The sequence below is a fragment of the Anolis carolinensis genome, chromosome 4 (assembly GCF_035594765.1).
Source record: "Anolis carolinensis isolate JA03-04 chromosome 4, rAnoCar3.1.pri, whole genome shotgun sequence".
In the NCBI taxonomy this organism is placed as follows: Eukaryota; Metazoa; Chordata; class Lepidosauria; order Squamata; family Dactyloidae; genus Anolis; species Anolis carolinensis.
In genome coordinates this window covers 19722961-19735553 of record NC_085844.1, presented here as the reverse complement: position 1 = coordinate 19735553, position 12593 = coordinate 19722961, and the positions used below count along the sequence as shown (strand labels likewise).

General features: G+C 39.4%; 1 protein-coding gene across 1 annotated transcript in view; it reads right to left on the bottom strand.

The window, feature by feature from the left end:
* ext1 (exostosin glycosyltransferase 1) overlaps nucleotides 1-12593 on the bottom strand; it is a 263006-nt gene that overhangs the window by 35517 nt on the left and 214896 nt on the right. Inside the window, exons 2-3 of the mRNA XM_003224835.4 lie at nucleotides 4046-4139; nucleotides 2201-2308 (exon numbers count right to left, since the gene is read on the bottom strand). Coding sequence (XP_003224883.1) covers nucleotides 2201-2308; nucleotides 4046-4139 — 202 coding nt within the window. The remainder of the gene's footprint in view (nucleotides 1-2200; nucleotides 2309-4045; nucleotides 4140-12593) is intronic.

Genomic DNA, 12593 nt, shown 5'->3' with positions numbered 1-12593 from the left:
ATTTTTATCCAATGTACAGAGGGAGCGGCTTGGTAGGTTGAGATGTGGTAGAAAATGCAAGCAAGTAAACAAACAAGAAATATTTTGCTTTTTTTGTTGACATCCTCCTATATCTGTCAGAAAACAGCGAAGGAGTAAAAACAGGGAGATCCAAAAGAAAAGAAAACCCACACTTGGTTGGATGCAGAATTGACCCTTCTTCCACAATGGCTCTCAGATGGAGAAAGAAAATGGAACAAAGTTTGGTGAATTCCTAGAATCATAGAATAGTAGAGTTGGAAGAGACCACATGGGCCATCTAGTCCAACCCCCCGCTAAGAAGCAGGAAATCGCATTCAAAGCACCCCCGACAGATGGCCATCCAGCCTCTGCTTAAAAGCCTCCAAGGAAGGAGCCTCCACCACGGCCCCGGGGAGAGAGTTCCACTGTCGAACAGCTCTCACAGTGAGGAAGTTCTTCCTGATGTTCAGGTGGAATCTCCTTTCCTGTAGTTTGAAGCCATTGTTCCGTGTCCTAGTCTGCAGGGCAGCAGAAAACAAGCTTGCTCCCTCTTCCCTATGACTTCCCTTCACGTATTTGTACATGGCTATCATGTCTCCTCTCAGCCTTCTCTTCTGCAGGCTAAACATGCCCAGCTCTTTAAGCCGCTCCTCATAGGGCTTGTTCTCCAGACCCTTAATCATTTTAGTCGCCCTCCTCTGGACGCTTTCCAGCTTGTCAACATTTCCCTTCAACTGTGGTGCCCAAAATTGGACACAGTATTCCAGGTGTGGTCTGACCAAGGCAGAATAGAGGGGGAGTATAACTTCCCTGGATCTAGACGCTATTCCCCTATTGATGCAGGCCAGAATCCCATTGGCTTTTTTAGCAGCCGCATCACATTGTTGGCTCATGTTTAACTTGTTGTCCACGAGGACTCCAAAATCTTAGCCAAATCTTAGTCAAATCCTACCTGAAGCCAGGGAGCAAAAATGTCCTCCTGCTGCCTCTGCTTCTGCGAGAACCAACTGCCCTTCTGGGATCAGGCTCTGGCAGAAATTCACACTGGCAAATAAAGCTTTCCCAGAAACTCAATTAACAGGGGACAATGCCTGCTGTCAATCAACTTAAGTACCTGGCTCTCATTCAACACAACAGTCACACAACAGTTAGACTTTGACCACAGGAGCCAAGCCCAAACTCAGTTTAAAATCTTAGCCAAATCTTAGCCAAATCCTACCTGAAGCCAGGGAGCAAAAATGTCCTCCTGCTGCCTCTGCTTCTGCGAGAACCTTCCTTCCACTGTGTGTATGTATGAATGAATGTATGTATACATATATGTATGCAAATACTTATATTCCACCCTCAATCCAGAGATCTCAGAATGGCATGCAATTTAAAATTGTGTACATAAATAAAATAGTTTTAAAGCTAAAAGGACAAGCCTAAAAGGCAGATTAAAACAGTTTAACTAGTATAAAGCAATTTAAAACCATGTGCATGTGAACGTTTCTGTAAAATTAATTAGGCCCCCAAAACTTTAGTGAACTGCTATGTGAATAATTCCTAAAGCAACAAATGTACCAGCTGCTCCTGATTTCATCTTTCTACATTCCTGCATGAAATGACTTGATCTACACCACCTGGATTGATAGGTGAACTAGAATTTAGTTCTCTTTAAGATATTCCACTTCACTGAACGCCTTGATTCAGTTTTTTGCAATTGAAGGGGATCACCACAAATACTGAAATACATTAAAATACATACACACTAATAAACAAATTTAAATATAAACTGAGTGCACTTATTAATTACTGCAGATACGGGAAAGAAATAGAGGATGACTGAGATTATTCATCCATTCAGAAACATAAAATTACATTTTTTCCAAAACTACTAATGCTTTTAAGTTACCGGTAACTTTCCATTCCAAATACTTAGCAACTTTGGAGGTTTTGTGCATATCTATAAAAAGAAATCAGATGTGCCTAACAATTTTTAACCAAGACATTTGGAGGCCCGAGTGACCTTCATGTCATAAAGTGAATGATGCCTTATTAAATGAGTTAATATTCACAATGACACAGACAAATCCCTCCCGATAAAAATCTCTTTTATAGCCGTGACCTTTTGGATACATCTTTCCTGGAAGTGTAGTGGATGGCTGTCGTTGTCAACCAATCTGATGAAGGCCACAGCCTTTCCCCCCTGCCTCCTTACCTGTAATAACAATCTCTCATCCCCTATGACGGCAGCTTGATTCCAATCAATCACTTCGGAGAATGGCAACTCCCATCCGTTGCTGAGCATCACAGGGACACAGGCAGCCTGCGCAGGGTCATTAACGTCAGAGGAGTGAAAGAAAGAGAGAAAAGCAGTCGTGAGTTGGCATTTCAAGGATTGTGACAATCACTGAAAATTATTACAGAAGTATAAGGACCACTACACATGCTATGTTTCATAGACCTGGCTCGATGGTGTCTGCTGGGATTTGGTTCTAGGACCCCACGTGGATTTCAAAATCCATGGGTGCCTAAGTCCTATTCTATACATGGCATCGTAAAATTGTTCCCCTTATAAAAATCAAGGTTTGCTTTTTGCATTTTTTTGGCAGGAGGAACATTTTCTAGCCATGGATCTATGGCTGAATCTATGGATACAAAATCTGTGAATACGGAGGGTCTACTATATCAAATATTGGAAAATTCACACATTCAGCAAAAACATAAACAGAGAAACTGTTCAATCAACTCACCTTTGCTTACTCCCTCTAAAATAGCAATGTAACCCCTAATTCTGCCAGGTCTGTCTATCTTGGAGTTGCAGATGAAGCTGCATTAAGACACCTCCAACATTGGTCCCTCCCCCAATGTCAATCTGTTGATCAAAGACATTTGAGCAGAGCAGACTATGGCTCTCATATGATCAAAAATAGAAATCAAAGAAACGGTTCAAGCTGTGTGGGAATCTATGCTCATGTTTTCAGACACCCAAGCTCTACTAACTGACATGAGCAGAGGTTGGAAAAAAATAGATTTTTAGATTATAATTCTCAGAATCCATCATGGTGAGAAGACATATGAGATCCTAATTTCCCAAGCTCTGCACCCACGGTGGTGCCAGGCTTGCAGTCCCTCAAAAACATAGATGTCTTCATGCAGATAATATTCAAAGGAGTCTACTAATATCTACCTTGGGGCTAAAACAAAAGTAAAATGTTGCCTTCTATTGCTGTAGTTTTCAAAGAGATAGTTATTGTTTTAGGCATATAATACAAAAGAAGGAATCAGAAAGCACATTTGAGACTGTATACTTTTTTGCTGTTTGATTTCTTAGTTTCCATAATTAAATACATTGAGAACATCACACAAACATTCATGATTCTGGGAGTTGTAGCTTCCCACAAAAGCTTTTTCATGTTCTACTTGTTTACATTTTTATTGTGAATGTTTTTGAATTGACTGCCTTGAGGAACCATCTTAGGTCACACTCTGGGAGAAATGTTACACACAAATGAAATAAATAGAGAAAATATTTCTAATATTTACTGCATGAAATATTACCAGAAGGAAGTAGGGTTGAGCGCAGATATCACAAGACCCAGGCATAAGACCTAACAGATCCTTCACCACGCTAAATCAAAACAGAGAGTCCGGAAAAACCCAGAATTCTTTCACACTAGACAAATATAGAGCTATATTTCACTTTAACGATTATGGATAAGTCTAATGGAATCCTGGGATTTGAAATGTTGGAATTCTCTGCTGGAGAACTCTCTAGTGCCTCACCAACAGCTATGATTTCATGGGATGTAGTCATTACAGTTCACATGACACAATAACTATACTACTTGCTCTAGGAAAGGGGAAAAACTAGCCTCATGTGCTCAGTGGTTCATTGTGCTGAATCTGCAAACTAAGTACCAACTGGAAGAAGCGTACACATACAGGATTACAAGCTGTTAGGAAAATGAAATTTCCAATATGCCTTTGCCTGCTACAACCCCAGACAGCATACAACTCACATTAACAGGACTGTTCCACTTCTCTCAAAGTTTGATCTTACCTGCAGGGCCTCGAGGAACCTGAAGGATCCAAGCCTCCGGCCACGGGGGACCAGACAGAAAGTGGCATTGTGCAGCATTTCACGATAATCATACCTAACAAAACAGAGAGAGAGAAGGGAGGGGGAGAGGGGAATAATACATTAACAGCGAGTCCCAAAGTGCATGAAAACATAACATCTGGTATTGTACATCTGGTTAGAATCATCCCTGGACGAAGCTCACATCTGCAAGCCTGACGTAACATTACAGGAGCGCAATGGTGAGAAAGGAGAGAAAGTGCAGAGCCACAGCGGTATAACCAGAGCACCATGACAGGGCTTTTAGCGGATGGGAATTTCCCGTTGCCCTATTTTTTGTTTAAACAACTACATTGGCAGGAGAATAATTTGTGGCCAAAACCGTTAGGAGACAAAATAGGGGAAGAGATGATCTCTGCTTGCATGGCACAAACAATTGCTATAAACACAAAGGCCTGAAGTTGGGAGCATAGAGATATAGCATAGCGAAGCAGATTAGTTGAGTATCCCCTATCTGAGCTGCTTGGGATCAGAAATCCTTCAGATTTTTTTCGGATTTTGGAATAGCTATATTCATATATACAGTGATATACCAAGTTTGGACTTAAAATCCATTTATTTCATACATACTTTAAACTTCATACACATAGCCTGCAGGTAATTGGAACACTATTTTTTAAAGATTGGGGGTTTTCCAATTTGCATATCTTTCTCTTCTTGACATCCCACCTGGGAAAAAAAACCCCACACACATATGGACTCAATCAGGGCCAAAAAGTTCCCTTAATGTACCAACTGATGCACATTTAGGGCTACAGCTGCAACATGCACTTTTGCAATATCCAGTTTCTGGCACAGCACGTTTTATGACCTGGTTGATGGCAATTTATCTTGCTTTGAAATGACAAATCAATTTGGAAATTGAAAAATCAACAACACCTCAGTACAAAGGACATCTGGAGCATACCTAATGAAGGCCAAGAGAGGAGGGCTGAGCCTGGCAGAGTGTGCCTAGGGAAGAAGTTGTGCCAGAAGGAAACAGTAATAAACTATTTCCCCTTGTGAGGCATGTCTTGTTCTTCAATTCCTTGTAAAGAAAAGCACTGGAAAAATGGTAGGTTTGATCTAAGTGCTTGCAAATAATTATGATGAGTTCTTCTAACTGATTTCAAAAGGTCTACTCTGAATCTGAATGTTCCTCCTCTTCTTGGATTTGGCTTTCAAACTGTTTTCTTTTGGTCATGGAATACTGTATGAATACAGGTTGTGTATTCCTTACCCAGAATTCCAAAATCTGAAGTTATTCACCTGGGTTGCTGAGACAGTGACATTATTGCTATCCAATGGTTCCATGCGCACAAACTTTGTTTCATGTACAAAATTATTTAAAACGCCTTCAGGCTATGTGTATAGAGTTTACACAAAACATAAATGAATTTTGTGTTTATATTTCAGTCCCATCTTCAAGATATCTCGTTATGTATATGTAGGTATTTCCAAATTTGAAAAAATTGAAATAGGGAACATTTCTGATACCAAACATTTCGGATAGGGGGAACTCAACATCTACAATATTATTATTGTGCCTTTAGGTCAACTCTGACTTACTGCAACTTTCTCCTAAGGTCTTTTTGGAAATATTTATTCAGAAAATATTTGCAATTCCCTTCCTACGAGAGGCTATAACTTGACCAAGATCATCTATTGGGCTTCCAATGGTTGAGCAGGGATTTGAACCATGGAACTTCCCGATAGTTGGTCCAACACAGAAACCAATACATCACACTGGTTGTTAACACTATTGCATAACTATATAGAAACTATTTTAACAAGCTGGTTCAATAAATATAATTTGTTATTTGAAAAATAATCTTGAAAACACACTGTCTGCTCCAAGAGATGCCTCTCTCTCTCTCTCTCTCTCTCTCTCTCTCTCTCTCTCTATATATATATATATATATATATATATATATATATAGGGGCCCCTGGTGGCACAGTGGGTTAAAGCGCTGAGCTGATGAACATGAGGACCAAAAGGTCCCAGGTTCAAATCCCAGGAGCGGAATGAGCACCCACTGTTAGCCCCAGCTCCTGCCAACCTAGCAGTTCAAAAACATGCAAATGTGAGTAGATCAATAGGTACCGCTCTGGCGGGAAGGTAACGGCGCTCCATGCAGTCATGCTGGCCACATGACCTTGGAGGTGTCTATGGACAATGCTGGCTCTTCGGCTTAGAAATGGAGATGAGCACCAACTCCCAGAGTCGGTCACGACTAGACTTAACATCAGGGAAAACCTTTACTTTTTACCTATATATAGTGTGTGTGTGTGTATGTGTGTATGTATATGTATATGTTTATTTATACACATACATAAATATAGAAATATTTCAATGTGTCTGTACATAAATAGGCAGAATGAAAGAGACCTCCACATTCCTGGGTGACAGAAACAGCTGCAATTAATATCTGAATATTTATTTATTCATTTTGAACCCACATTTTTTATCTATGATTAATGAATTAATTTAATACACCCTGTTAGCCAATCCATGCTTTCAGTTCTGGCTATATATAGATTGAAAAGTTCCATGAGAAAGTTAATTCATTGTCATTGGAGAAAAGAGAGTTGACAGCCAGTAAAACCCACCAAGAGCAATCAGGCACCAATACAAATGCTCCTTAATCAAAAAGGAAAGGATGAAAAATGACTAGAACCAGACACATTGGGTCAGGCGGGCCAAATTAGATGGGAAGGGGATGGAGGAAGGGGGAGAAAAAGCAATTCTGAATGTTATGACATGAAGTTGGTTTGGAGATGGAAGAGAAAAAGAGCAAATCTGAATTTTGTGATGTGAGGTTGGTTTGGAGAAACCTAGAAAGACATCTTGGCAACCAAACACAAAAGACAAATGCTGGTCCCTCTGTTCGCCATTCTTCAAAATTAAAGCATTCAGCTCAACCCTACTGTTTTCTTTCCAAATCCATCCATCTTTTCAGAACCATTTATCAAAAACACACATCAAACCCCTATCAGTTTCAAGCCAGTTATTAGCTAATTGTATTTCTGGCAATCCTGAAAATGGCTCCAAACCTGTCAGCCGATTGTTTCCAAGACCAAAAGAATCACAGTGTAATACTTGCCCTCTTCACCTCCAATTCCTCCCTAAAGAAAACACAGAGATCTAGACACCCTGCCTCCATCTCGAGGAATTTCTGTATTCTGCCAATAGATGCAATACTGACAGTCAAAAATCCTGGATGGAAATTTTCTCCAACTCCAATAATCTCATTTAATCATAGCCTGCAGGCACTGAATGTATTTTGTTTTGGGGTTTTAGCAGGGGAATGGAGGTATATATAGAAAGGTAAATCCAAACCTATTTTTGTATTTATTCTTACAGAGGCTGAAACTATGAAGTAAGCCAGTTTCCAATTACTGGTATAAGACTATCATATAGAAAGTCCCACTGCACTTAAAGAAATGTGTATAACCAGGGTGTATGGGAGGGGGGCAAAATAAAGACATTACCTTCCCCAAGAATGTTGGCATTTAATGAATTTTTTTTAGGTTCCAAATTTCTATCATTGCAGGAGTGAGACACTGAAAATTATTCACTCCTAGAACTCTAATATTTGGTATGCTGATATCCCCTTGGAAACTTTGCCTGCCCCTTTACCTTAGGTGCCTAAACTGTATTTCTAAATGATCCATTGAGGTGTTACATTACCCTGTTTCCCCTATAATAAGACATCCCCAGAAAATAAGACCTAGTAGAGGTTTTGCTGAAATGCTAAATATAAGGCCTCCCCCGAAAGTAAGACCTAGCAAAATTTTTGTTTGGAAGCATGCTCACTGAACAGAACACCAGAGCATGCAGGATCGGTAAATGTACGTACCGTAGAGTGTTGGACATGGAATTAATGGTAGTAACAAGAAATTCTTGATAGGATTCACAGTTTATCTGGTTATGCTGGTTTGTGATGACAACTAATGTACAGTATATAATAAATGTTCATTTTTTTGTTCAACAATTAATGTGAATTCTTCTTCATGGAAAAATAAGACATCCCCTGAAAATAAGACCTAGAGCATCCTTGGGAGCAAAAATTAATATAAGACACTGTCTTATTTTTGGGAAAACACGGTACTTCTATGCTAGAAATGTTGGGAAGTGAAGGAAAATTTCATGGGGAAGGGGAGAAATTTCATTTGGAGGTGCAATAACCCTATCTTTTCCTCATAGCTATAACTTGGTATATAATAAAAATATAAAGGTTCTCCCCTGACATTAAGTCTAGTCCTGTCCAACTCTGGGGGTTGGTGCTCATCTCCATTTCTAAGCCGAAGACCTGGAGTTGTCCATAGACATCTCCAAGGTCATGTGGCCGGCATGACATAATGGAGCACCGTTACCTTCCTGCTGGAGTGGTACCTACTGATCTACTCACATTTGCAGATTTTCAAACTACTAGGTTGGCAGAAGTTGGGGCTAATAGTGGGAGCTCACCCCGTTCCCGAGATTCATACCGCCGACCTTTCAGTCAGCAAATTCAGCAGCTCCGGTTTAACCCACTGTGCCACTGGGGGCTCCTTGGGATATAATACATATTTTAAAAGATTACTTGGAATGGATTGAGAATACCGTATGTCCACAGAGATTCAACAAGAAAAGAACAAGCCTCCTTCTGCCATTTAGAACTATAAAGACCCCAAAAGAAAGAAGAACTGTTCTCTCTGTTTGGAAGATGAGATAAAATTCCTTGGCATGTGTGTATACGCACACGTAAATATATCTCACTTCATCCTTCCTTAGTTTCCCTCTCTCTCCGCAATTTTTGGCTGCTTATCCTTATAACTATCATGTAATCTTACCTTCTCGGTTATATTTGTATAAAACATTTTGAGAAGCTATGGTGGCATTGCTGCATAATTTAATGCTCAAATGCAACTGAATTCTCACATAACTAAACCTATTTATCACATTCTAGAAAGGAGGGAGTGGAGGAATGGTTTAAAACCTCCTCTGACTGTAGTTGCCAACTGACCAGAAAAAAATAGTTCTTTTCAGCTCATGCGCCTTTCAAAACAATGTAATCTGCAGAAATCTGCAAATGATGTATGTTTTTCCAAGTGGAGAGAACCATTTCTCTTTCCAAGATTTGAACATATGACCATAAATATGGAAAGAGGGACGGTGTTGGAAATGTGGACTTTCCAAACATAATGCCATATTCCAGTCTTCCCCAGAATGTTACCTTCTGGATGTTTTGGACCAGCTCCCACAATCCCTCTCATCATTGGCCAGATTATATAGGTCTGATGAAGACTGTGTAGTCCAAAACACCTGGATGGCAGGAGGTTGAGGAAGTCTGTCAGATTTTTATATGCAGGGGATCAGAACATCGTCACTGAATAAAAATTATATACTCAAATGTTGTATAGTTGTAAAAACAAAATTCTGCAACCTTCATTCAAATTGGAAGGGTGCCATAGTTATTACTTTCCTACATGGACGACTGCACGAAGGGCTCTCATTTTGCTAGTCATGTGTAGAGCAACAAGCCACAGGAGGTCTGGAAGCTGGCTTAAGGTCATAAGGGCCAGAAACTTATACCGGTAAGGGCTATGAACTGAAAAAGAAAGCAGATATAATCCAGAAAGCTGGGTTCAGCTTTTATAGCATGGTCTGCTCTTATTCTGTGCTATGCAGAATCAAGGCTTTCACGCTACCTTTCAGTAGAGCTAGGTATTGTTACTTAAACAAATTTATTCCCTCTGTGAATGTGAAACAAACGTATATTTTTAAAAGTAATGTGAGAAGTTAGGACAAAGTTTCAATATTGGCGAAATGAGTGAAATGAATTGATGTAATGCTTTATAACTCCATTTAAGTGGCATTTAAAGGCATATTTTGTCAGTCATTTCCTAAGTTTTATGACATTCTCTGATCCACCTTAAGCCTCTCCATCCCCCAGTAATGGAAATTAATGAACAATGCAACGATGAACATAAGGTCAAACTTTTCAAACATAATAAGTAATAAAACAATTTTCCTGATTTTATAATGAGTCTCACGAACAACTTAGTTTAAAAAAAAACAAACTAAAAAAAACTTTTGGTTGTACAGTAATTAACAAGAGCAAGTTCTTTTTGTTAACAATGACAACGGGCTGATTTTATAATTCAACAGCTTGCATGGCACCATTAATGCGAGGGAAATAATACAAAGAGACTTTAAAAAGAAAAAGAATCTGTCAATTCTGAAATCTCATGCATCAAACTTTATTTTTCCAGCATATGTTGCACGACAGGAAAGTTTTACATGTACCCCAGAATAGATTCTCCTTTAGGGCTTAGATATGCCAGTCCTATATTTCCCATCATTAACGTGCTAAAAATGTAAAATCCAGTTAATGTTCTGGATAGCTCAAAGTTTCACTAAATGTCAGGCTTTAGAAATTGTATAAAAGATAAGGAAGTTTAAACAGTTGATGGGGAAAAGTGAGCATGGTGCTTTTTCTTCCCGTACTGGAACATTTTCCTCTATGAAATGAATTGGTAACTATATACAGAGAGTAAGGTTTCTATTGCAAGGTAACAAGAGGTTTAAACTATATTCAGTATGGCAGTGTATACTCAGATAATCCAGATGATCAAAGCAGATAATCCAGTGGTCCTCTAGCATGGCTCCATGTTTAACTTCCAACAGACATTGGCCATATAGTTCACTAGAGGACCTTAGAGAGAACAATTTTAATCAAATCTGTGAATAATCAAATCTGTAAATGTCAAATCTGCAAACATGGAGGGCAGACTTTAATCCAAATCACTGAAAGTCTTAAATGATGATGATAATCGGCCCCTTTCACACAGCTGTATAAAATCCACATGGAACTGGATTATATGACAGTGTGGACTCAGACAATCCAGTGCAAAGCAGATATTGTGGATTATCTGCCTCGATATTCTGAATTATATGGCTGTGTGGAAGGGCCCATCATCACCATCACCATGATCACTATTATCTACAACTCCCATCTTCAAGGATGCAGAAGCACACCTGAAGAGAGTACACGCTGCCATTCTCTCCATCTCAAATGGCAAAATGGTCAGATCCTGTTCACCTGCTTGATTTACCTTTTTCTAAGCTATCTTTCACTTACAAACTTCACTTGAATGGATTCTACATCTTAATTACAGATTGTAAGTAATTTGGGAATTCAGAGGAAGAAGGCAGGGAAGGAGGGAAAGCACACGTATTCAATCTTATTAAAAACTTAGCAGTATCCTCACTGGAAGGTATCCCTGAAGGAACGAGAGACAGACAGTTTGCAACCTTTTTTTTGTGGGAGAAATACATTAGTTCATTCTATTAGCCTTTCAAGCCGAGCAAAGAAAAAGTGAGTCCACTTTCCGATTGCAATCCTGACATGGAACTAAAGATAAAAGACCTCGAGAGCTTTTAATCAAATGATATGCCACCCAAGAGATTAATTGAGCTAACCTGACGGGACAAAAATAAAATAGATTCGAAGAAGGCGAGGGGAGAGATCTGCTGCAATCAGGCAACTATCCAAATTCTTTTGAACCCATTCCACCAGAAACATAAAATGCAATCTCAGCTATAGTGATCCAAAAGGAAATCTAAGCCCAAAAGGATTACTTATTACAGAGTAAAATGAGGATTGTGCAGTGTCTTAGTTGAATACAACATTCAGTAATATGGGCTTTTGGTTTGAATCTATGCTTCAAGCAGGCCAAACAAAGCATGCTGGTGTTGTTCTCTTAGAGAAAATTGCTTCTAGGAAATAATTAAGCAACCGGTTAGTTCAGGGGCTCAGGTAATTATGTGCCATGACTCGTACGGTAGAAATCATGTTAGAAAAGGTTTGTACTGATTTTCCTTTGTACAATTCTCTGCAATTGTGCAACTGGTTACCTAATTTTACAGAAGATAAGCAATAAACCAGTAAGAGAAACAGAACGTTCCAGAATTGTCCAACATTTTTTGGAAGTGCTCCTTCTCCACTAAGTTAGGAAAGAGAAGAAATGATAGCAATAGCTGGGTATTTTAATTTTAGAAAAGCTACGTTGCAATGTGCCTGCAGAAAGCTGTTTGAAATCACAGAGTGGAAATATGAAGGGCAACCTTTCAACTCAGGTCCCGTTGTAGAAAACTGAATCACAGCCTCTTAACACAGCAAAAATGCATCAACACTCAAGGAAAGCTAGCCATGTAACAACCTGTGGGATAACAAGCACCTAAGAGTTTCCATATCGATATGCATGTTTTTGTCTGCTGGGTGAAAGATTCAAACACTCCCACCCATCTCAGCTCCATTACACCCGGCGGAAACACTAAACATCAGTGAGCAATTTTTGAAATACCCCCATTACCTGTAATTTGTATGCTGAAGAGTGCTGTTTTAGCTGAACTGAAGCAGAAATTTACTATATGAAAATCTCAGATCCTCAAGGCCAGTGTAGTGGGTCAGGGGCCAAGAATAGCTTGCATTCTGCTGTAGTT